At 34.1% G+C, this 25,089-nt stretch overlaps 6 protein-coding genes and 1 non-coding gene across 9 annotated transcripts in view; 3 read left to right on the top strand and 4 right to left on the bottom strand.

Moving 5' to 3' along the window:
• Nucleotides 1–2,109, bottom strand: part of LOC104765983 (nuclear transcription factor Y subunit A-9) — a 9,226-nt gene extending 7,117 nt beyond the window's left edge. Inside the window, exons 1-6 of one of the 2 annotated variants that reach the window (XM_010489778.2) lie at nt 1,945–2,109; nt 1,385–1,640; nt 1,195–1,280; nt 1,034–1,108; nt 500–664; nt 29–390 (exon numbers count right to left, since the gene is read on the bottom strand). In XM_010489778.2, coding sequence (XP_010488080.1) covers nt 76–390; nt 500–664; nt 1,034–1,108; nt 1,195–1,280; nt 1,385–1,640; nt 1,945–1,947 — 900 coding nt within the window. In that variant the 5' untranslated portion in view covers nt 1,948–2,109 and the 3' untranslated portion in view covers nt 29–75. The remainder of the gene's footprint in view (nt 1–28; nt 391–499; nt 665–1,033; nt 1,109–1,194; nt 1,281–1,384; nt 1,641–1,944) is intronic. The other variant, XM_010489779.2, reaches the window with a different exon arrangement.
• On the bottom strand, nt 4,003–5,183 carry LOC104765980. Its single transcript, XM_010489775.2, has one exon. It carries the CDS (start codon nt 4,909–4,911, stop codon nt 4,522–4,524), a length of 390 nt encoding a protein of 129 aa, XP_010488077.1. The 5' UTR covers nt 4,912–5,183; the 3' UTR covers nt 4,003–4,521.
• Nucleotides 8,837–10,617, bottom strand: LOC104765979 (heterogeneous nuclear ribonucleoprotein F-like). 2 transcript variants are annotated; one of them, XM_019240681.1, is made up of 2 exons: nt 9,987–10,076; nt 8,837–9,900 (listed from the first exon to the last, which is right to left on the bottom strand). In XM_019240681.1, the coding sequence occupies exons 1-2, from the start codon at nt 10,074–10,076 to the stop codon at nt 9,301–9,303; spliced, it is 690 nt and encodes a 229-aa protein (XP_019096226.1). In that variant the 3' UTR covers nt 8,837–9,300. The 2 variants fall into 2 exon arrangements, with proteins under 2 accessions (XP_019096226.1, XP_010488076.1); XM_010489774.2 differs by adding an exon at nt 10,453–10,617 and having other exon boundaries at nt 8,889–10,156.
• Nucleotides 10,779–10,858, top strand: TRNAS-GCU. Its single transcript has one exon. It is a non-coding gene; the product is annotated as a tRNA-Ser (tRNA).
• Nucleotides 13,914–16,002, top strand: LOC104765978 (zinc finger protein WIP4). The gene is made up of 2 exons (XM_019240680.1): nt 13,914–14,653; nt 15,502–16,002. Exons 1-2 carry the CDS (start codon nt 14,024–14,026, stop codon nt 15,922–15,924), a joined length of 1,053 nt encoding a protein of 350 aa, XP_019096225.1. The 5' UTR covers nt 13,914–14,023; the 3' UTR covers nt 15,925–16,002.
• Nucleotides 16,451–19,934, top strand: LOC104765977 (zinc transporter ZTP29). The gene is made up of 12 exons (XM_010489773.2): nt 16,451–16,847; nt 17,241–17,299; nt 17,614–17,706; nt 17,813–17,902; nt 17,995–18,076; nt 18,420–18,475; nt 18,609–18,665; nt 18,896–18,936; nt 19,040–19,107; nt 19,224–19,280; nt 19,375–19,492; nt 19,722–19,934. Exons 1-12 carry the CDS (start codon nt 16,784–16,786, stop codon nt 19,765–19,767), a joined length of 831 nt encoding a protein of 276 aa, XP_010488075.1. The 5' UTR covers nt 16,451–16,783; the 3' UTR covers nt 19,768–19,934.
• LOC104765976 (serine/threonine-protein kinase Nek6-like) lies at nt 20,416–23,534 on the bottom strand. The gene is made up of 12 exons (XM_010489772.2): nt 23,033–23,534; nt 22,863–22,929; nt 22,708–22,773; nt 22,581–22,624; nt 22,448–22,493; nt 22,276–22,356; nt 22,098–22,190; nt 21,939–22,020; nt 21,809–21,858; nt 21,653–21,726; nt 21,526–21,577; nt 20,416–21,428 (listed from the first exon to the last, which is right to left on the bottom strand). The coding sequence occupies exons 1-12, from the start codon at nt 23,149–23,151 to the stop codon at nt 20,916–20,918; spliced, it is 1,287 nt and encodes a 428-aa protein (XP_010488074.1). The 5' UTR covers nt 23,152–23,534; the 3' UTR covers nt 20,416–20,915.

The raw sequence follows: 25,089 nt of genomic DNA, 5'->3' as shown, positions 1-25,089 counted from the left end.
AAAAAAACTCTTGAATGGCTGCTACCAAATAAGCCAACAAAGAGAAAGCCAAGAATGAATTGCCGCCTTGTGAGGTCATTTGATGGCTAGACGAGCTTGAGAAGGATGGTTCGAGGAAAGGCTGTTCCATTGCTGCCCTGAACACTCTCCTTCTTCCCTTCTATTATAGGCTGAGCTCTGCATCTCATCTCCCTGAGGTGTTCTATACTCAACATTCCAAGCTTCACCTTGATCAGAATTAGATGACGTCGGGGACTGAGTAATACTACCACTGCTCTTTTCTTTGGCTTTGCGCTGTGAAGCTTCGGTGTTGGTTTTCTTTGCAAACCGTCCTCCAGTACCCCTTGGCCTCCTCATAGCATGTTGATGCCGAGATTCATGGAGATAAGGCTGTGAACCACGCAAACAAAGAAAAAGATGCATTAAGCAGTGTAATGTATTCACATTGGGATCAGAGATCTCAGGAAACTAATACTATTCATGAGAAGACGCAATTTACCTTTCTGGATTTTATTAGCTTCTTCTCTAACTCGGCCTTGGCGCGTGCCTGCCTTCGCCTCAGAATCGCCTGGTACTGTTTAGCATTCACGAAAACTGGTTCTTGTGCCATCTCAGGAGGCAGTGGCATTCTTGAATGAGGCATCCCACCATATGGAACAAAACCCTGACAGGGAAAGTGTTATTTATCAGAAACTTACATGGAAACTTAACAAAATAAAAGAGCCATAGAAACCCTGTTGATAACCAAATGCATTTCCCAATCTCTCCAATAATAAACTGCAACTTTAAATCATAATAGATATCAAGAACAGTGTTAGGCAATTATAACCTCGCTAGACTTCAAACCACCTACAACTACAAGAATATTTTTTAACCTGCAATCTCACATTTCACACCCAAATAGCCGCCATGAATTATGGTAGACGTACCATCCAAACATGTCAAATGATCAAATCAGATAGTCTCAACAGAGAAAATTAGCTGAGGCTTCAGGAAAGCTTATAAAATAGTTTGGAAACAGAGTCATATATACCAAGGGATGATGTCCATAAGCTCCCATCACTCCTGCATAATAAGGATCCTGGTATGGATTTGAGGATGTCCATCCCTGCATGATTCATAACCAAACCAAACCGTTAGCAACCGTAGCTAAATTGTTTCCTAAAATATTTTATATCTATCAGCTAAACTAACAACTGAGTGGCCAACAAGTTGAGGGTGAGGAGGTTGATTGATGCAGGGATGCATAGGTTCTTGATTTTTATCACTGTAATCTCCAGCTGCAAATCAAAATAAAACCAACAACACTTATGGTGATGGAGAATTCAAAACAACTATAAGCAAATCCACAAGAGCGTAGCACCAAGAGAGCAAATCAATGCACCTGACTGAGGAGACGTTGCCACATTCGATTCTTTGTTAGCCTTATCATCTCTATTGGAAGGTGATTTCTGACCATTTGATTCCAATGTTATAGACTTAGAAGGTTTATCTCCAGCTTCCATAACAGAATTCGCATTGCAGGCAGCTGCTGCACGCTGCCAAAGGTTTAAACTATTTATAGAAGACGACGATGTTCGATGAACCTCTGAATCGATCTTTTCCCCACCGTCAGATTTTGAATGCATGTCTTCAATTCCCTATTCAAAAATCCAACTGTTAGTGATGACGTACGACTACCTAATCCAAACAGAACAACAACAAAAATCAAAACTTTAGCAATTTTGACTCCTCCCAATACTCAACGAAACAAGGAACAAGCAAAAACCCAGAAACGTTCAAAGATAGAATCCACCAAATCAGACTTAAATTTCGAAACTTTGAGAATTTTGAGAGAGGGAGAGAGAGAGAGGAAGAACAGAAGAAGACAAAACCCCTAGAAGGAAGGTATAAGCAGCTTCATGCAATCACAACAAGAACGATTTGAATAAAGAATCAACATACCATTCAATCTAAAAACGTAGGAGACCGTCTCGGAGAGAGGAGGCGTCCACGGTGATTTGAAGGATACGCTTCCGCCTTTGGAAGATGGAACGATCTGAGGAAGTTTCCAGTCAGAGGAAGGAAGGAAAAAAAAAAAAAGCAATTTTTATGGAATTGAATTTAATGTATTATTTAATATATTTTTTTGTTGTATTTGATCGTCGTAGGAGGAACTACCAAAAAGTATTTAAGTTTTTTGTTCTGTTTTGAATCTTGGTTGACACGTGCTGTCCACGTGAACGGCGGCAACACATCACTTTTTCAACTTATTTATTGGGGATGAATCTATTGAATAGAATAATAATTCGAGTATTGTTTAGTTTCTCTGGGCTTATTACCGGAATAAGGCCTTCTATTGAGAAGGCCCAACATCTTAACTTTTTTTCTTTCTTTTTGAACATCTTAAATTTTTGTAGATTAATCAAAAATGCAAAACAAAAGTTTATACAGACTTTTTTAAAAGAAGATACCTAAAAAATACCACTAAAATAAGTTTTTGTTTCAAAAGTATCATCATTAGGTTTTTTCCAAAGATATCACTACAAATTTTTTTAGTAGGAAAATAACACAAACACTACAAATGATTTTAAAGGGATTATAACTTAAAACAAATTAGGTTTTTGTTTAGTTTCTTGGATATAAGGTTTAGAGTTTGGTTTTTATGGTTTTTTATGAATGGTTAAACTGTAGTATTAATTTTGTTGTATTTTTGGAAAAAAAAAATTTAGTGGTATTTATGAATTGGAATTGCTTATGAATAAAATAAATAACATATTTTATTTAAAAGAATATGCGATTCATAACTTTTTGTAAAATGGAGTTATGTTCTGGTTATCAATCAAAAATTAAAAATACAATCATCATGATAAGTGTTTTTTTGTTCTTTGTGTCAAATCTTTCTTCTCCGTTTTTTTTTTCTTTTTGATGAAAATCTTTCTTATCCTCTGAGTCGTTTCTCAAGCAATCAATTAGCTTTTCTTTTTTTATAGATAAATTTTGGGTCTTTTGGCTTAGAAATTCCTTGTTTACTTTATGGAGTTTCGTTTTGCACATCTCTAATTCAATGACACTTTTGATTACTTTGACCATTGTATACTTTGACCATTGTATATGGATTTGTACATTCCAAGTAAAACGTAAAATGGTTGAGAATAATCTTTTCTGTTTTTCTAAAAAGAATGATCATTTCTGTATTATCGATGATGTGATAAAGATGTGTGTTTTTAACTTTTTTATGAAAAAAAACTATAGATGAAAAGAAAAAAGAGAGAAAGAAAAATAATGAGAGAAGCCGCACGAGTCGCTTCATTGGATTCCCTTGGCGGATGTTATCCTCTCTGGCCTCGACACTGTGGCCATCCCCACTAACTCTTCACATATTCCTCGTCTCTTTGCTTTCACTAATATTATAACATATCTTATATTTTCTAATTAGTGAACATTAGTTTACAACTTTACATGTTTGAAGTTAAAAGAAGTGGAACGAAAAGATGCATTCAATAAAAGTTTATATAGACACTAAACTTTGAGATATTATATACTTATTTGGAATTAGATTTCAGAAAACGATTGATAGTGGGATTTGGTTAGTGATATCATCCCCCATTATATATTACTTACACAATTAAAAGAATGTGCAGCATCTCATTAACTATATACTCTTTTAATTGATAGAGAGAAGGTAATAATAGTTTATTTAGAATTAGAAGTGTGTGCACACATATGCATATAAAATTTTACCTCTATATTATATAGTTGCTGAAGATTGACTTAGTAAAATTAATTTATGCTCCTTTCTATGCGGTGTTAATGTTATTGGACCTAAAACTCAGTGCGAAGTTCCATGTAGAAAGTGATTGTTTCTCAATCAAATATTTTTGTATAAATATCTGCATATATATATAAGATCAAGAACTTCCTCATTAAAAACGACTAACTAAGAAGTAGTACTTCACTTAACCGAATTTTTACTGTCAAGTGAACGAGGATCATGTACAAACGATCGATCAAAGCAAATAATGAACGAACTAGCGAGGAAGAACAACACATTAGGTGAAACCAAAAGAAAAACTCAATCCACATCAAAATTACAATAACTGACAAAGCTAATAATAATAGGCCAGAAATTAAAGTCAGTACTGAGTAAGAACCTAACACATAGCACTTAGAAAAAAGTGAAGCAAGAAAAGTATTAAATAACTAAAGGGGTGGTAATGGTATCAATTATAGTTTAAATCATAGTTGATTTCCGATATACCCTACCACAAAAACTCAAACCGACTTAATTCAAATCATCCCAAAAAGACAAGCGCCAAAATAATGAAAAAAAGAAAGCCAAACAAACCAAAATAGGAAAAAACATCTCATGAATTTACCAAAATGAAGATAACAAAAAACATCACACGAAATATTATAAGATACTCTTCGTTATTGTATTAACAAAATCAAAGAGATGAACTTTTGATCAGCTACTTATACTACTTTCTCTATCAAATCCTAACCAAAAAAAAAAAGCTAATTAATAACTTAAAAAGTTGTTCATCGATCGTGTGCGTTGACGAAGAAGAGCTCTATCTCCGGAGGAGCAAAGAAAACGATCTGCCTCCGTCGTAACACGCTATTCTGTGTGACTCTTTGCTTCTTAGGCGCCGGTGGACACGTCAGCATCTCCGGTATCCTAGACTTCTGAGCTTTCGGAGTACAACAACCGCCGCCGCCTGGTGAAGAAGCTAGCACCGTCGGGGAAGGAGAGGGAGGAGAAAACGAAGTCGTTGAAGAAGAACATGTAGACACAACACTAGATGCAGATGTTTGATCAAGAGTTGTACTGGTGTTGGTGCTGTTGTGTTGTGGAAGTTGTTTCTTGAAATGGCTTCTTGTGAGTATCTTATCAGCTCGATTTGGTTTTCTTGCTTTTTTTGATGCCATCTTTAGACCTTAACCAAGAGGGTTTTCTCAAAAAAGAAAAGAAATAGTAAGGTGGTTCTTTTTTTCTTTTTCTTTGCAAGGTTAGGTGAGAGACATAGAGAGAGAGAAGAGGAGACGAGAGTCGTTGCTTACTTGCCTACGTAGCATATATAGTATGAAAATACGAGTCAAAAACTTAGTGGGAGTGTCACTTTAAAGTTTCTAAATTTTGACTATCAAAAGTTTTTCACTGAGTCGAACAGAAAAAGGAAAAAAAAGTGATGGATTGATCTTTAAAAAGGTGAAAAGAGTATTCTCTTTAAGGATCAAGATAAACGCGTGTAATAAATATAGATAGTTTTATTTGCAATTTTAAAGACTATGAGCATAAGCATTAACAAGAATAGAGGTTGCCCAAGTGGTAATATCAAAGAAAGATATGTGCCAATGATATATTGAAAACTATGAGTTTTTAATACAAAATTAATTGACGATAAATATATTTATCCATATCATTTACATAGTATAATACTATAATTATTATTTTAGGATTTCAGATATAGGATCCTAATTATACCAGTAGAACAATAAAACATGGATATTTTTTGTAAGGTAACATACATGACGTCAAAAAGTCAAGTTAACAGTAGTGCCGGTGCACAGATAAAACAAGGATATCTCTGTATATGGTAACATACATGATGTCATAACTTCAGATTAACAGTGGTGGTGCTGGCTGGTGCACATACTTGAACCCTTTCACAATTCACATGGTGACTGTAACTTTTGGAAATAACTTGTAAAAAAAATTCCAATTTAATACATATATAATTGGTGTCGGACGAGAGAGAGAGTCTTCTCACACTGAGCTGAAGGCCCCCAAATTGGTTAAATATTATTTGGATTTGGATGCACATATGACCCGACAACGACAAACCGAGAAAATTGACCTTTTTTGCCCATTTCTCTTTATTAATTGTTTTCACTTTTTGAGTAGATGAGGTTACACTATTAACTACGTTTTCTCTCACTTTCTGCCGTCCAAATAGTTTTGAGACTAAAACGGTAAATTACTGGTCACATAAAACTTTCATAACCTTATTACGATAAACCAAATCAAGAACATCTATTTAAAAATATATTTGAAGACTAAAAAACAAAACATGGAGTATTACATTACACTGCATAAGAAAAGGAATACATTTTATATAAAAATAAAATAAAAATGGAATAGAGGGAAAATAGAAGAAAAATAATAAGATAAAAAAGTTAACACAAACTTTGATGTAAGAAGAAAATCACGTGGGCTGACATGCAAATTCAATGTAATACAAGGATAAACTATTTATACGGTTCCATGTATGTACGCCCGCCAACTAACTATTTTCTGATTTTAGTTGAGGTTGTTGTACGAATTTTACTATAAGTATCATTTATGCAATACTTTTTTCGTTGTTGGAAATCTTGAATTTTTAAAAAGATGAATTAAAAACTTTAGAACCCTTTTATAAACACAAAAAAAGTACGAACATATTGATGCGCGATTGGTTATTGTCATGGGATCCTAAACATAGGATTCACAATGCAAGTGGCATTCCGATAAGTCTTTGGTTTCACACTTAATAAACGAATTACAAAAAGTTCTTAGCAAATAGTAGAATATTCATATAAAAGTTTGATATCAAACTAATTAAATGTGTTACACAAAATAGCTATCGAAACTCTTTTAGAGAGGGCATATAATATTGGGAGATTATTAAACAACTAGACTATGTCATAACTCTTTTTGTTTCAGTTTAAGCTTTCATTACCATCGATTCTTGGATATATTGTATAACTCACCTTCGTCCTTCGGCCACCCACATATAGCTAACTCTTCCATTATAGCATATTCACACATCAAAATGATTAGTTCGTTTAATTTGTAGGCTTTTCAAAATATAACAATGATTACCTTTTCGCCAGCTATTTAAAAATACATTATTTCAATTATTTTTAAATTAGTGGCTACTATTGTGTATTTACAATGACTTTTGATATTGTTCAACTCATAAACATTTCAATTATAAAAAAAAACAAAAAACAGATTCCCCTTCATCAATGTTAAGCGTACACCAGGGTGCAAACGTTTGGTATAATCACACTAATATATAGTGTGATAACGCGAAAGTAGGTCAAGAACCGTGCATTTCTAATGGATGTCGATGTCCCGTCACAAAGCATACTTGAGAGAACCATCTTTAAATACTATTCTAACAATTTGTATTATAGTCTCTAACGTTGGTGATGATATGTATCTCCAAATTCCATCTTTCGATCTCCATCGTCCAAAGACAAAGGCTAAAAAGATGTGTCAGTGTGCTTCAATCCGTTGTGTCATTAATTACTAATTGGCAAAAGGTTATCATCATCGTCATTGGAGTTTAGAGTGGTTCTCTCTTGGATATAAGTTTAGTAATATGAACCTTAAGCTTGCTGTATTTTTACTGATATATTTTGGGATTCTATATGCTTGAAATGTAAACGTAACATAATCTGTGGTCGTAATTTTTTATTTGAGAATATAAGTTTTAGTTGTCGTACGATTTGGATAAAGATTGCAATGTAAAATCATTCTAATCCTATTCAGTCACAGTAGACTATTTACAATTACTTCCTATGTTATTATTGTTCAACTTCTTAAACAAATCAACTAAAACAATCAGACTCCCTCTCAGATGTGTACAAAGATGGCAGAATGATAAAGACATGAGATGCAGTTTAAAATTGGAAAACCCCAAAGTTTCTGCTGCTTGCATAATGATATTTCCAGAATCGTGCTAACAAGTAGTTTGATCTAGCCGTTCATTTTTCTGATATTATTACCTGGTCAGTTTTAGATGTGGTAGTCGAAGTGAAAAAAGGGCAAGAAACAATACCTAACAAATAACAACTATTCTACCATTTGTATTATACTGTCTATTGATACATATATGTCCAATGGTTTTGTCCCTACATCTATATATACATTTTTTTGAGATATTTATAAAATAAATCATGGAGTTGACACTTATTTACAGGTATGCCATTGACATTAAATAATTAATTTAATAAACAAATTAATTATATTTATGTTTGATTTTTTTTTTATAGAAACTAAGTGTTTTTAAAAGGTAAAAAACATAATTGTAAATATATACAGATTTTATTTCCTTATTTTATAAGGAGGTGAGTGAAAAGGTATTGTTCTTTAAAAATTTGAAAAACTGATTTGTTAAAAAGTGACTTTTAGCCTCACATACTATATTTTACTTTCATGGGTTTCGTATGATGAGTTTTTGCAGATTAAAAATCTTTGAACATGTTGCGTGATCCGCCTAGCATGGCGGGTTTGGACTATAAAACCAACACTAAAACTATTAGTTTATTTTATATATTATAGATTTGTAGTCATAGTTTGGAAAATTAACTTATAAATTATTTAGTATATGAACTACAAAATATTACACATACTACAACACATTCTTAATATTCCAACAAAAAAAATTGTATACACATAAAAATATACACTAACATACCATATAGGCATATACCTTTGTTTAATTATAGAAAACAAAACTAAGTGTTTTAAAACTTTATATTCTATCTAATAACAAATTTAATATAATTAAGTTATAAACTAGATAAAACGTAAGAAGAAGAAAAAATATTCTAAACAAAATTACAAATTAATTAAATAAAATTTAATTAATTGGGAATTCAAAAACTAAATAAATTAAAAAATATTATTTAAAATACATTAATTTATAATTTAGTATAAAACCTAGTATAAAATAATGTAGGAAGCATTGTTAAGAGAATCGATTCATACCCTTCCACAAAACCAAAAACAAAACTAACAGTAACAAAGAACATATATATACAGAGTAATGCTCCATACTGTTTTTGTTTTGTCACGAAAGTAAAATATCAATGAAGACAAATTGCTTTTACTAGTCTGTTTAGAAATTACTACAAAGATTCCAAAACGATTCATCTTTTCAAGGTTTCTGACGACCTTGAGACGGTGACGGTATAACAACATGTCCCTGAGACAAGAGTATCAATCAAGATTTCTCTTTCAACAACTTTAGTAAAGCCTAATGTTACAATCCAACAAGGGTTCTTACGATAAACAACACAAGTGGATCAAAAGATCATTAAGCACCCATTTGATTCAAAACTTACTTCTAATTGATTCCAGGTGCATGAAAAATCTTGACCAATAATACAGCACAACAAAATCTAAAGAATGGATAAAGACCCGCTAGTATTCTTGACCAGATAGTACATCAAAACCGGAACCCTCAATGCAATCGGAATTGTGATCTTAGGATAACCATTTAGAAGAGGTATGATGGAAAGTACCATGAGAGAGAGAGAGATGTTGTATCACTTTCCTCTTGATAGTGCCTCCTCTAACTCCTCAATCGATGAAGGAAACAATTCTATGTAACGGCTCCCAAGCGTCTTCCTATCCTTGACCATTGCAGCCCGTGACTCTTCCGCATTCCTAAACTCCACAAACGCTTCCCCAGTGGGTCTCCCTTCACCATTAACAGTAACATGAACAGAGTCTTCAGACAGATCAAAATCTTTAAAGAAGTCAAGTATGTCTTCCTTTCCCGCTGAGAACGGTAATCCTCTCAACCTCAAGATACCCGTATGCTCAATGTTCTCTTTCCCATCATCAGTAGACCTAGCCCTCTGCACATGTCTGCTGCGAGGTGGACTTGCACCACTAACTCCGCCTCCACCACCGCCATTTCCACCTCCACTTCCACCACCACCACCCCCACCCCCACCACTAGCCATACCATGGACACGAGATTCCGCAACCTCATTAGCAATAGCCTTATAGTACTCTTGTTTAGTACTCCTAAAAACTTCGACATATCTCCTTCCCATGTTCTGCCTGTTCTTATGAAGAGCAAAATCGACCTGGAGGGGATAACCAAGAACGCAAAAGGCTTCTCCAGTGAGCTTATTGTTCTTGTGAATAAACAAGACATCAACCACATCTAAACCGTGAAAAAACTCTACAACATCAAGCTCAGCGCAGTCAAAGGGTAAACCACGGAGTCGAACCACAGGAAAAGGAGGAGGTGGAGGAGGAGGAACAAAACCATAAGGGTTATACATAAAGCCAGAACCAGGATGAGGTCCATAGAATGGTCCAGGAGGACCTTGATCAATCATTCTTTGACGCTTTGGTCCCATCTCACGCCCATCAGGACCATCTCCATATCTAGCATTCACCACACAACATATCACAGCTAAAGTTCAAAACTTTCTTGAACAAACAACATCTAATTTAAAAACTAAAGCAAGACTTTTACACTACACCATTCAGGGAGAGAGAGATCACAGGTCAAATAAAAATCCGAAAGAAGAGAACAAAGTAACATTACCAGAAGATGAAATTGAAGTGATTCAGGATTGAATTGAAACCATACACAAACGAATACAAATAAACCCTAATTGCGGGAACTAATGAAATCAAAAATCATTGGCGAACAAATCAGAGATAATTATAGGGCTTACCCTCTGTAGAACATTATCTCTCCCTACGCTGTGTAGCCTGTTTTTGGATGATCAAATCGATTGGAATTTTCGAGGAGCTTCTTCTTCTTCTTCTTCTCCTTCTCTGAGCCTTGAATTCGAAACCGTGCCCTTCGAAATCTTTCTTGATTAAAAAAAAAGAAAAGGAAAAAAAAAAAAAAAAATCAGAGAAGGAAAATAAAGGGTATTGGGCTTATAAAGGCTTGGGCTTTTTAATACATTCAAGATAATCTTGTTGGATCAGCCTTCGTGCTAATTTTGTTTTTTGTAAGGATTATAAGTTTGTGAATGAATACAATAACAAAACAGTCGCTTTGGCCGAGTGGTTAAGGCGTGTGCCTGCTAAGTACATGGTCTCCCCGCGTGAGTTCGAATCTCTCAGGCGACGTTAGCTTTTTGTCTAAAAGTTTCTTTTTTTTTTTTTTTTGATAAAACATGTTTTGGCTTTTTTTTTCACGTACAGTAGTGCCGGTGCTAGAAAATGTTTGAGGCGGGAATTTTAAATCCTGCGAGTTACAAATTTTAAAAATATGGATTGGTTAAGGTAGTATAGTGGCTACAACATACAGTATATGGCTAAAACGTTAAGCTTTTTTTGGGGGGGTTAGAGAGAGTATAAATGGTCAAGATGATCAGCGTAGTGAAAACAAATTATTTTAGTGTAACAAGACCTAATATTGATTTTAAATATTTATATGGCTATCAAGTACCAATGTGAAACCATCAAAGAATGTATTAGAGATTCACAAATGTGGAAGAAAACAATATTGATCATCGAAGAATGTATTATTCACCCAAGTATACATCTAAAGGAGATGTCCCATGATCAATATCTTTTTGGAAAAAATGTGAAATAATTATACTGTAGTGTGTAGACTAATTCATTCAAGTAACTATAAAAATTAGAATGCAATTTTTTAAATAGAAATATAACATCATGGCCAATCCCAAAAGCAAAATAGTTTGGAAGAACATAAATACTATACACATACAAAGACTTTTTTATATGCACTTTTGTATACACACACATATATACAAAGACTTTTTTATATTATAAAATATAATAACATTTTAAAAAGTGAAATTAACACGAGGTTCGCATATAGATACAAATGTCTGAGAAGAGAGAACAAAGTATACATATAAGACACACTAGAGAGATTAAAGAACGCACTTATATATGCACTTACACAAAAAAAAAGGTTCATATACAAAAATCCACCACACACACTCGTGCTTGCTCGGGAACATGTACTGATTTATTTTAATCTAATCTGATTCGAACCAATTAATAGCAAATCAACATGTTCTATACATTATTTTGACTTTCTGGCCCAATCTTTCCGAGTTCATACATTGCGACCAATGCAAGTTCTATTCAAACCCACTAATTTTGACCCCCTTCGTCTTACAATGTCGCATCTTACTACGACAACATTTTGATATTGTTAAAATTGGTTTCTATGCATGAGAAACTAGCAAAATGTGATAAGAAACAATTTAAATCAAGAATACCCTTTAAGAGGAAAAGAAATTAATTATTCCCAATAGGAAAGAAAATATTATTTGTTCGTAGAACTACATTTATATATAACCAACTCTTCTTCATCTTAGAATCCACCGCCAGTATATTTAAGAAGATCATAAACTAGTCGAGAGTGCACATAACCGATCATGGTTTCGACCAATCAAAAACCACTAGCTAGGTTAACTTAATCTGAATACATAGAATTATCTTAATACTAAAATAGTCCGCAGACACACTAAACTATGACTAAATACTACTATATTCACCATTTTTTGGAACATTGGCCATTCACGTGTGCTGGAGTGCATATGATATACCCGCAAAGTACTGTATAGAGCCTATAGACCTCAACAAATTAGGCCATCTTATCAATCTAGTGGTTGTAGACTTGTATTTGCGGGTTTTCTTACTACTCAAGGTATATAACATCTAAAAAGATAGGAGAATTTGCAACAAGATCTCTAATTTAATTAGTGAACAATAATGGTCTTTTCTTTATTTAGATATCATCAAAATTTTGCGATTAAAAACAGTCACACCTTCCCTAGTATTTTACATCCACAAATTGAAACAAACGAATGTAATAATTTTGAAAACGACACACATACATAGTTTGTTGTATAGTTGAAAAATAGTACTAATGAGAAGTTGGATCTTTTAAAACTGAAGCAAGTGTCTTTTAGGTTTTAGGGGGTTTTGATGCTAGCTCTGGATGCATGAAGTAAACTAGCTTCTTAAATTACCTGAACATAAAAATTAAGGGTTACTCTTACATCCAACGTCGGAACATACTGTATAATCTTTGTCAGTTCTAGTTTTTTGTTGTAAAAATTCATTTAGTTGATATTCATTTACTAATTATACGTTATGTTAATTAATAATTAAATAAAGATTTGGGGTTTCCAAGTAATATGTTTCTGAAGCCGAGCCGACATAGAGATGAGGCCACCAACGCAAGTGCTGTCCTGGATCACGACCATCTCCTTTTCCAATGCGATCAAACTCCCCACAAAACCAAAATATTTATCATCTGGATTCTATACTTCATCTTTCTCTTCATACATTTTATTATTCACTTCTAGACATTAAAGGAGACAAACTTTTATCATTGATTGACGATCTTGTCCATTTTTTTTATCCTTTCCATACTATGTTTTGTCTATTGTACTATTTCTTTTGCTCAGTTAAAAAGCTGTTATTGGTAGGGATCGGTATCAAAATTCAAACGCATCAAACCAACAACAATACATATGAACTATATATACAACATTTAACCTAAAGATGATACGCATAAATTTGATTTGATTAGTGATCTTAATCAATATATTCAAAAGACGCGTGCTTATATTAATTTTAATCAAATTTTTATAAATATATAGGCTAAATTTCATACGATGATTAATTTTTTTTTAACAACCGATTAAATCTAGTAATCATTCTAATATATTAGCCTATTAGGTGATATCGACCGTCTTTTTTGGCCTACCCTGAGGTTTTTGGCCTTTGGCTACCCCTTTTAACTACAGAGTCATGGACCAAAAACATGTATTATTTACCAACAGCAAAATCTATACCCCGAACTTTAAGGCACACTCCCTTCAGAATATATTGTGGTACACCATATTTACACACGTCCGGTTTTTAGCCCCGATCTTATATAGTTTGTGACAATAGTAATACTCCCTTGCTTATATGGTTATTTTGTTTCATAAAGATTTAATAATTGACTTTATTTTTTAATAAATACGTGCGTGCACTTCGAGTCCCAAGATAGTCAGTTTTCTTTTCCCTTCTTCAAACGTTCTCCTTGTTTCTTTTCTACCTACTATCTTCTCCGTACCCTTTTCTATCAATTATCATATGCTATTTTCCACCGCTTTGTCACATCACAACACTCATCTATATAATACACATGCCTGTATATACTCACTCATACACACACCCACATATACATGCATATCTGGCTTCCTTCACATAAACCCCATCATCTAGAGATATCTTGCCTTCTCCCTCTCTCTGTCTTTAATGTCTGATCCAGCTTGCATTTTCAACAATGGATACGTCGACTACTATGACTATAGCTTTAACTATTCCACTTCTCTCTCACGCATCTACAACTCTCATGGCAACTTCTACTACCCTCACCATACCACAAACCCAAACATCAACACAAATCATCATAACCCTACTTCACCTGACTCTCCTCCACTTAGAGAAGCTCTCCCTCTCCTTAGCTTAAGCCCCATCCATAAGCATCAAGAACCTATTGTTGATCACCAGCGTGAGTACTATTTCATGGAGACGACAGAAACCTCTTCTAATTCAAACTTTCTTGATCATGATCTTGATCAACGCCAAGAAACCCATCATCATGATGTAACCGTGGATCTTCATTTAGGGTTACCAAACCTCGGTGATGGTGGAAGCAGCAGCAGCGATGTGGTCCTTGATTCCACCGACGACCAAGAGCATCATCAAGATCAAGGAGTAGAATTTACTCTTGCTTCTGATCATGATGATGGTCATGGTGGCTTACAAAGGGGTAATCATCTTCATCACTTTTGGATCCCTACTCCTTCTCAGATTCTGATGGGTCCTACACAGTTCACTTGTCCTCTATGCTTCAAGACCTTCAACAGATACAACAACATGCAAGTAAGGATATATTAATTCATCCAATAAACCTAACTTTATTTAGTTGCTACTTGCCCTAGAATGATATTCAACTTTTACTTTTTTTTCTTGTTCTTGAAAATGGATCTTAATTCATACACTTTTCTTTTACTTTTTAGGGTAATGAGTGTTTTTCTAAATACTAATTCTCGTTGTGTTTTTGATTTTTATAAAATCTTCATCATGAGAAAATCCTTAGTACACACTAGGACTTTTTCGAAATAATTATTACTATTAGAACTTGAGAATAACTTTTTATTTGATGGTACAAGTCATCAGCTGTACGATGGATTGATGGCTATGAAAAGATCAACTAAAATCAATCAATAGGTTTTAAAATCAAGAAGATCTTCTTTAACCAACAGTTTTTTTTTTCATACTGACTCTTTCAAACCCTAAAATATATATGATCAGTCTTCCTCTACCATTTGTATTGCCTCTCTTGATTTTTGCGCAGTTCTACTAAACAACACTCATTACCCTAAAAAGTAAAAGAAAAAGAGGATGATAAATGTCTTGCAGATTGTTCTATACCTCTTTAAATCTTCACACTAGCTTATATCATAGATATGATATTTTTATTCCTATTGACCCTAATCACACAGTTTTAGATCTTTCTTTTCTTTTAACGCCTGGAACATTTCCATTATTTTATATTATAAAGATCATTAGTTTTGAAAAAAAGAAGAATTTAATTACCGTCTGACAACAGCCTGTTTCAGGATTAGTTTGGATGCTAACCTGAAATGTCCATTTGATCATAAAATCAAATATAAATGATTAAACACAAACAAACATATGTTCTAATATTGTGATGAAATGTTTATTAGATGCACATGTGGGGACACGGCTCACAATACAGGAAAGGACCAGAGTCGCTGAGAGGGACACAACCAACGGCGATGCTGAAGCTGCCTTGCTACTGCTGTGCACCAGGGTGCAAAAACAACATAGACCACCCGAGGGCAAGGCCGCTCAAGGACTTCCGTACGCTTCAGACACATTACAAGAGAAAGCACGGTGTGAGGCCCTTTGCGTGTCGTAGATGTGGGAAGTCTTTTGCGGTCAAAGGAGATTGGAGGACGCACGAAAAGAACTGTGGGAAGCTATGGTATTGCTCATGTGGATCGGATTTCAAGCACAAGAGGTCTCTTAAGGACCATGTCAAGGCCTTTGGGAATGGTCATGTCCCTTGCTGTGGAATTGATCATGAGGACGAGGAGGCTGCTTCTGATGTCGAGCAGCAAGAATGATCGTCTCTGTGTTGTTGTTGTTGTCTCGTGCATTAATTGCATGCTTCATGCTTTTGTATCTTCTTCTTCTTTAGCTTTTTTTTTTTTTGGGGATTTGCTAGTATTAATTATTAAGCTTTATTGTATTTTGAGGTCTTTGTTAAAGTTTTTAGAATGTGTCTTATTTAAGTAATCTAAGTTTTTCGTTTAAATCCTCTTTATCAACACTTTTAAAAGTGGTTGATTCAAATATATATATACACAGTATAACATGAGAATTAAGATAATGGGTCGGTCTGTTGTGGCCCAATGNAAAAAAAAAAAAAAAAAAAAAAAAAAAAACAAAAAACAGGTGAATTAAGATAATGGACTTAATGTTACTAAAATAAAATTTCGAGATTTTTTATAATTTCACCTAAAAGTTGAGGAAGGTTTTGTAATTGTTTTGCAAAATTAAAATTGGGTAGATGGTGTACCGGGTTAAACCGACCTGAGAAAAATCCGGGTCAAGACAGACCACCAGGGGGGGATTGGGGGAACATGGAGGTAGAAAGGAAGATGGTATTGGTAGGTAGAAAATGAGAAGCAAAGGTCAGGTCAGGGATAAATAATCTAACATGTTTTGCTTCACTAGGCTAAGAATTTTGCACAGAGCAGCAAAGGCTATGAATTAGGGTTTCAAAATTCGATTACTAAAAAGCTATTTATCTCTTCCTTCGGGTTTTAGATATTCTCCTCCTCCTTCGTCTCCCCCGTCGTCTGCTATATACATACGCCCACCGTTTTCTCAAAGTCCACTTTAGGAATTTACCGTTTGGTTGTGGATTTTTTTGTTTCGACAACTGAGACGCGATAAGTCACATTCCAGATAAACACAGCGATGGATTCTCAGATGCTCGTTGCGCTTGGTCTATCCCTCGTTGGTGGATTAAGTACTTCTTTAGGTTTGTGTGTTCGTCAAATTCTTTTCTTCTTCACACTTCCCTGGAATTGCGATATTTTCATTCTGTTGAATTGCTGATTGTTTCATATTAGTGTTTTTGGTCTTGTAGAAGAATCAGGATTACTTGTAGTGGTTTGCCTTTGTTTTACTATCTTTTTTAGTGTAGGATCAAATTTGTTCTGGGATATTGTTGTTATCTATATGTGCAGGGATGCTGCTACCTTGCTAGTTTTGTTCTCAATACATTGCTACTTTGCTAATCTTGTTTTCGAATACATTGCTAGTTCATTGATTTGAGGATGTTTCGGTGTCGTAACTGAACATTAGGAATTGTGTGGATCCTTATTAATGTTGCTTCTTTGGTTTAATCGAGTTTCATGTTGCTTTTTCGTAGGTGCTCTTTTCGTAGTTCTTAGTGAGACTCCCAATATGAAGATGCTTGGACTTCTACAGGTGAAGATGACACGCTACATCTAATTTTCATTCTTAAAAGTCCCAATATGTTATTCCCTATCCTCTCATTCACGAGGCATTTAGTTTCTGGTAAAGCAGGGTTCTCGTTGTTTTAGGGAGCCATTGGTGGAGTTTCGTTAACTGCTACATTCTCACTTTCATATTGCATCACTGCTATATCTCTTGTTGTCAAGTTTTATAGGGTCCTAGTGACTAGAGTTTTGTTCCCGTACCAACCATTCTTTTGTACAAAGCTTTTCACTTGGGTCCATATTGAAGGTTACTTATCTGATGGTTTTAAATCCTTTCTACAGGGTTTTGCAGCAGGTCTGATGTTGAGCATATCGTTCCTGGATTTGGCTCATAATGCTATAAACTCTATTGGCTTCTTAAAAGCCAATCTCTGGGTTAGTACTTCTGTCCATCTGGGTACTTCAGTGGTTTTCTTATTCGAATAATGTCTTTTTTTGTTTGTTTTCACACTGAAAGTAATATAGTTTTCTAGTGTTGCAGTTTTTCGGTGGTGTGATATTCTTTGCGTGTATTGCCAAATTCATACCTGAACCAACTGTTGGCCCTTCTACTGACTCGAAACGAAGAAAGGCAAGACTGATCTTTCTTTTTATAAGAATTGTTCTTCAAAGGTTTTCTGGTTCTATAGTATCATGAAATTTTGGCATATTTGTTGATAACAGAAAAATGGAGACGACGGAGGTAAGGACATGATGAAGAAGAAGCGCAAGCAAGTCATGTTTAGTGGAATTATTACGGCTATTGGTATACTAATTTTCACTACAATTTCTTCAAGTTGTTAAATCATTTGTTATCCTAGTTTATCTGTTGGCTAGATGTTTCTGCAGTGACTCCTCAAAATCATTGCATCAAAGTAATTGAACTTTATTCTATGCACAAAACATCTGTCGGTCGATGGTGTGAAAAGTGTGGACGTGCAACATTGAACTCTTATATTTAGCAAGCTAGTCAATATGAATATGAAATACCTAATGATCTGTTTGATTCGTTCAATCATGAAGTATCACATTTGTTGGAATTCTATAAATTTTCATGTTTTTAGTTTAACCCTTCATGTATTTCTCATCTTTTTCGCTTTGAACTGTAGGCATAAGCTTGCACAATTTCCCAGAAGGGATGGCTGTATTTCTCGGATCAATTAAGGTGAGGGTTAAGGAACAAGATGAACAGAAATTTCCAGGGAGCATGCATTACTAATTATCTCTATACTCTCTGATGGCTTGCATCGTCAATGTATTGATATCTATCTTTGCTTGTTGTATTCTCTACTTCACAGGGCATGCGAGTTGGTGTTAATCTGGCTTTGGCAATCGCTCTACACAACATTCCCGAGGTTCAAATTCTGTAAACATTGTAAAATTTTGAAGGCTTATTATATCTACTGACTTACCAATTTCCTCTTATTAGAAGAAACCTAGAAAAAAACAGTCTCACTTTTCTTGCTGTGTTTCGAGTTTGACAGTCTGTTTTGCTCTAAACTAATCCTAAAGACGGTAAACAACTAAATTATTCATTTCTCTGATTTAACATGCTTCTTTTGCTGCTATGGTGTGATGTTTTCAGGGTGTTGCAGTTGCACTTCCTATTTACTTTGCAACAGAGAGGTAACATCATGGCTGGTTATTAGGATAGGATGTATGCAGTTCACTATATATAATATACCCCTGTGGTTTTATTCATCCCAAATTGATGTTATGCATGTAACAGCAAATGGCAGGCATTCAAGTTGGCAACACTCTCTGGTTTAGCTGAGCCTCTAGGTGTAATTATCGTGGGTAAGTTGCATCGGTCTCTTTGCTCATGTTGCTTCTTCTGTACAAGTACCTATTCTCCTAAGAATTTTGAGAGAGTATCATAAATTCTCGTTTTATCTATCTTCCTTATGATGCAGCCTATCTTTTCCCTAGAAGCTTAAGTCCAGAAATCCTTGAAGGTTTGTTGGGAGCAGGTAAGTAGAAATTCTGCGGCAAATCGATACTTTAAATTATAATTATTGGACGTATAAAGCGTATCGATGCAAAACTGTTGTTTGTATGATGCAGTTGGTGGAATCATGGCTTTCCTAACGTTGCACGAAATGCTTCCTTTGGCATTTGATTATGCGGGACAAAAACAAGCTGTGAAGGCTGTGTTTTTTGGCATGGCATGTATGTCGGCGAGGTTAGTATTTCCAGAAACTTAACACCTGATATTCATAAGTTTACTTGCTGTAAAAACATAAGTGCGACCTTGAAATAGAGCTTGCATCCTATAGGATTAGAGTTCAACCTAATAGTTTGAAGATGCTTTTTCGTGATCATTTGTTGACATAATTGACGAGGAATTTGTGATAGTGATGTGTAGTATAGTTTATGATTATGACGTGCTTGTCTATGTGGTTTTGTTGCAGTCTTTACTTTCTGGAGTTGAGTTTGCCTGACACAATGAGCTTGTAAGGTTAATGCTGTCATATGCAATAATTGCCTCCCCGAAAGAGATAAAACAGTCTCTGGAGTGAAAAGTAGTCTCGTTGTATCTGTAAAGACTGAAATCTGTAAACAATGAGTATTCATTTTCAAGTCAAAGGAATAATAATCTTTCTTAACATCTACTTTTTACAGTATTCACATCATTCAAGCTTTCTAGCTCTTTCAATTTATGCAAATGTCACTCTTAGTCTCTAATTTGTTTAAGTAATAATCTTGGTATCACCACACAAAAAAATTAGTCACTGTATGAATTTTTTTTTGTCTCATCACACAATCTTCTTTTCTTATAACATCCATGGACCAAAAATGTTTTTGCAAAATTGCAAAACATAAGAAATAGTTCTTTCTTTTTAATTCGAGACCAATTCAAACTCTTTCAAGAAATTTATGGCTTTAGTTTATTTTTGCCATGTTCATTCCTAAATTTAGCAACAAAAATTAGAAAATTTCTTCGAGTTCTCTTGTCTTGCTAATTAATGGCAGACCTTAAAGATCTCTCACCTTCTCCTTCCATAGTTTATTATAATATAAATACCTTCCACCACCTTCACCTTCAAGGCATCACATAAAAAAAAAACACAAAAAACAAAAAAAAAAACATAAACAACAATAAAAAAAGGAACAAAACAAAAAAAAAACAAGAAATCATGGAGATGAAGAACGTCAACAACATGTTTGTGGCCCTATTTATCTCGGCCGTGTTAGTGAGCTCAGTCACCGCGGCTACAATGGAGTCTCCAGCACCATCACCAGGTGGTTCCTCCGGTGCCGACGTAGCTTTCCCAGTGGTTGGCTCCATCGTTGCTGCATCACTCTCCGCCTTCTTGGCTCTTCTCTTGCAGTAAAAGAAACAAGAGTCAAGAGTCCTTGATCGATGAGAAGGAGATATATAACAAAACTCATTTTTTGTTCTGATTTTGTTCCTTAGAATCTATGACAAATAACCCATTTTGTTTATAATCTCATTGTGTAACTTATTACACTAATATTTATGAGTATATGATAATAATATCACGATTTCTATCAATTTTTATGAATCTGATCAAAAACTTCATTGCTTTTTCGATTAATGTCTTTAATACACAAAGTGGTGGTTACATGAAAGTTGCATGTGGTTAGTGTTGATTGGTTTCATCATCGTTTTGCTTTCTCTTTACATTCATGAGACTCTTTGTAAGCCAGATCGCTGTTTCTCTTGATGAAACTGTTTCATCTCCAAAAGGTTTCAAGACTCCTTCAAGCTCATCAAACTTCTCTTGCCTAAGTAAACCTGCACAAAGCTCCAACAAAGATTCCAATGCTTCTGCCCTCTCCTCGCTTTTCGGACTTTTCCTCTGAAACTCGCGTAGCAGCGTTAATGTGCTGATCAATGACATCTCTTGGCTCTTTGCTGGTCTCTCCTTTTCATTTGAAGAAGAACTTGTATCCTTGTTTATCTTTTCTCTTTCCTCTGCTTCTTGATTCTGTTTAATGGGTGTTTTTAATGATTTGGTCTTGGGAGGGAGACATGTTCTGTTTTCGTACGTGTTGTGTTCTGATTTGGATACAACTGGTTTGAAAACTGGAGACAGATTTTGGCATTGTGCAAGATATGGCTGTAAGTGAGGATGTCTTAACAATTCAGCAGCCTATATAGACAGACATTTTCCATTTAAGAAAGTTAGAAGCAACCATGGAAGTAAAGTTTCAAAAAGAAGAATAAACTAATGGAACTCATGAACTTACTGTTGGTCTATGTTCAGGGTTCTTGCGCAACATACATTTGATCAGTCTTTTTCTGAAAATAATATTAGAACATTAACACTTAAAAGCTTGTTTTCAAATACTAAACTAAATGCATTTGTATACTTACAATGAAGAGGAATACATGACTGGGAGAGGAGAAAGCGAAGATCGGTTAATCTTGTTGATGAGTCCTGCCATGTCCTGTTTGCAAACAAGAAATCACATTTATGGAAACTCGTAAGGAACTACAGATTTAACACGTCGAGGGGAAAAAAATTCTTACAGGAGCCTTGAAGGCAGGTTGATGTGCAGCCACTTCAAACATACAGCAACCTGTAAAGCCAAAATCTTTATGAGAAACCAAGAACAAAAAACATTCAAGAAATTACAAGTTAGGATTGTGTATAGTAAACCTAAAGACCAAATATCAGATTTGTAGCCATAAGGTATATCTGCAAGAAGCTCAGGACACATGTAGTTTGGTGTTCCCACCATCTACAAAAACAAGACGATGGTTCAGAAATACTTCGGCCAAAAAACTATAAATCCCAATGGAATATGAGCATTATTACCGAGGAAGCAAGATCGTCTTTGCCAAGAAGTTTTGCTAAGCCAAAGTCACCTAATCGAACCTCGTTGTCTTTAGTGAGGAATATGTTGGAGCACTGGAAAATTTTGAATTGCAGTGTTGACGGATGCTTTGTACAATAGAAGCAAAAGAAGCATAGAGAGTAAAAGAAGTTGAGTTACCTTAAGGTCACGGTGAAGAACCCGATTGTTATGGAGGTAATCTATAGCCAACAATAACTGCACCATCCATCTACAGAGTTTCTACAGAGAAGAACAAAGCTCATTCTTAGTTAGTTTCAGTATCAATTCATCATTTGTTTTAGACCAAATAGATTCTTTAACGGTTGCTAACATCTTCGGATGCAAATACTCCTCTTGACTTCTTTATCATATGAGTCCTGCATTTACCAAAGTCAGTTAAATAAACCATCACTAGAGAATAACCAAGAAACATAAATATGACATACGTAAATAATTTGCCTTACATGTCTCCACCCTCGCAATAACTTGTTACAATGCATACACAATCCTGCATAAACCAATCCAAATATCCCAAAACAGTTCAGAATTTTACGCTTAGATTAGAAGCTTTGAACGAGAAGAAAATATCACCTTTTCAACCCATGAATCTTTGTATTCCACAATATAAGGACTCTTAAGCTTTGATATTAAACTCATCTGCATCATAACAATCAAAATTTGATTTTCAAGAATCATCGTTGGATATAATCAAGATCACAAAAAAAGAAAAAAAAATGAATTTTAACCTCTTGGATCGCAGCAAGCTTGCATCTCTCTGTTTGTTTAGCCAAACGAATCTTCTTCACCACATACCTACAAAAAAAAAAACAAGCCATAGGTTTTTTTTTATCTCAAACAAGATCAGAACAGCATATTTATAGACAAACTACAAAATTAAGATCTTTTAAAAACTCACTTTCGTCTCTCTGACTTGTGAATGACAAGAAAAGCAGAACCGAAAGCGCCTCGTCCGATCTGTTCCACGACTTCATAATCATCCATCTTGGAAACTGTCTCACTTGTCTTGTTTGCCATATGAGATCTTCCTTCTGTCGGTTTAAAAGGATCAAACTTTCACAAGTTGTAACTGTTCAATGGAGCCTCTAAGTTGTAGGGTATTCATATAAAACACATGAGCATTAATGAGAGAATCAAGAATTAAAGAATCAGGCAAGAAGAACAAAAAACAAAAAAAAAAAACTGGGACCCTTAAACCAAATCTTGATTTTGAAATATCGTGAACAAGAAAGTTTCGTAATTTCTTCTTTTGAACAAGATGAGGAGGGAAGATTTGAAGGTGAAGCAAAGAAAAGGACCAGAGAGAAAGTGTGAAGATAAATTATTTTATTTTTGGTCAGCAGAGAGGGAAAGTTATTTAAATGAAAGGAAAATAAAATAGAGGAAGAAGAAATTTTCAATTGACAGGTACCAAAGCAAATTTTGCTTGAGGTTTCAGACTGTTGTTGTTGACATGTTTGTTGTTATCATTACATTTAGTCCCTTTTTTATTGTTGTTGAGAAGTCTCTTTCCACTTTTACACTTTTTAGCAAAAAATAAACATTCTCTGATTTGATCTTTTTGTTTTATTATCTTATCACTTGGGTCGTTAAGGGAATAAGACTTTATCAAAATTAATTCTGTTGAGTGCAGTTTATTTGACCCAAATGTGAATTTCATGACTTTTGTTACATAATTGTTTTACCAACCAAAGAAATATCTATACAATCTCAACATCTTCTCTTAGTGTTTTGGCTGGACCATATCCTTTACTCTGATGGTTGGACCATATATCTTAACTCTTTTGGTTAGAACTTAGGGCTTGATTGGAACCACATATACTAGAGCATAAGCATTATGCAGCATAAGCATTATGCAGCATAAGCATATTATATTTATATTAATATATGACATTAATTAAAAAATATAATTTAAATGTGCTTCATTATTAAAATTAATTATCACTCATTGCTATATAATTTTTTAAAAATATATTTTACATCTAATAAATTTAATAAATTGTTATATATATATATAAATGTATAATTTAATAATTTTTAATTATATATTTCTAATGTAACACATTAATTACAAATAATTAATATATATTATAAATTTTTTATAAAAGTTTATATCTATATTTGCATTTTTAATTTCAATAAATTTTTAAAATATATATAATATAATAGATTAAACTAAAATAAAACGATAATATATATTATAAACATTATATCCACATTAATATTTTAATGTATTAAATAAATTATTATATTATTTTAAATAATAACATTAAGTAGTTTCCCATATATTATCTTATAACAAATAAATTTATCTTTTATGAAATCATAATTTTCTATTTTTACAAAATAAATTAATTATTTAAAATGATTTTAATATATATTAATATTTAGAGTTACATGCTTGGTAAATGCTTCAAATTAGAGCATACAGGAAGAGAGCATCTGCAGCTTATGAGAGGATATGAGAGCATATGAGATGCTCTCATATGCTTCAAATTAGAGCATATGAGAGCATCTGCAGCTTCTAAATGCTCCTTTATATGCTCTCCTAATAAATGTTGATTGGATGATAAAATTAAAAAAGCTTCTTCATATGCTCTTCCAATGAAGGCCTTATTAGAAGACTCTTTTGGTTAGAAGTTAGAACAACCAAATAATAAAATATTGTATAGATATGGTCATCAGAATCCAGTCAAACCAACCTGCTTATTGCAAGTAATGAAAGTAAATACATTTGTTTAACAAGTAGGCTTTTAGTTTTAGGCTTTCTATGTTCTCTCTCGAGCATAATTTTGCGACATAAATAATTCCCTGGTCACACCGTCTCTCTGCTATTAGTCGGCTATATGACGTGTGTGCGTGCGATTAATGGCCCAAAATTTATGTTTAATTTTCCACAAGCGTTACTTTAAGGCAAAGCCCAACACGGTTCCAATTTTTTAAAAGCCAAATCTA

Source organism: Camelina sativa, chromosome 19 (assembly GCF_000633955.1).
Source record: "Camelina sativa cultivar DH55 chromosome 19, Cs, whole genome shotgun sequence".
NCBI lineage: Eukaryota > Viridiplantae > Streptophyta > Magnoliopsida > Brassicales > Brassicaceae > Camelina > Camelina sativa.
Note: the sequence above shows the minus strand (reverse complement) of the source record. Positions and strands in the feature narration are given on the sequence as shown.

Excerpts from the sequence above, each read along its gene's own strand:
- LOC104765980 (XM_010489775.2), bottom strand. The coding sequence starts at position 4,911 with ATGGCATCAAAAAAAGCAAGAAAACCAAATCGAGCTGATAAGATACTC.
- LOC104765977 (XM_010489773.2), top strand. The coding sequence starts at position 16,784 with ATGGATTCTCAGATGCTCGTTGCGCTTGGTCTATCCCTCGTTGGTGGA. Across the intron at positions 18,476-18,608 it reads TATTTCTCGGATCAATTAAG|GGCATGCGAGTTGGTGTTAA; the intron begins GTGAGGGTTAAG and ends TCTACTTCACAG. Across the intron at positions 18,937-19,039 it reads ATTTACTTTGCAACAGAGAG|CAAATGGCAGGCATTCAAGT; the intron begins GTAACATCATGG and ends TGCATGTAACAG.
- LOC104765978 (XM_019240680.1), top strand. The coding sequence starts at position 14,024 with ATGTCTGATCCAGCTTGCATTTTCAACAATGGATACGTCGACTACTAT. Across the intron at positions 14,654-15,501 it reads ACAGATACAACAACATGCAA|ATGCACATGTGGGGACACGG; the intron begins GTAAGGATATAT and ends AATGTTTATTAG.
- LOC104765976 (XM_010489772.2), bottom strand. The coding sequence starts at position 23,151 with ATGGCAAACAAGACAAGTGAGACAGTTTCCAAGATGGATGATTATGAA. Across the intron at positions 22,625-22,707 it reads AAGATTCATGGGTTGAAAAG|GATTGTGTATGCATTGTAAC; the intron begins GTGATATTTTCT and ends TGGTTTATGCAG. Across the intron at positions 22,191-22,275 it reads TTCTTCACCGTGACCTTAAG|TGCTCCAACATATTCCTCAC; the intron begins GTAACTCAACTT and ends AAAATTTTCCAG.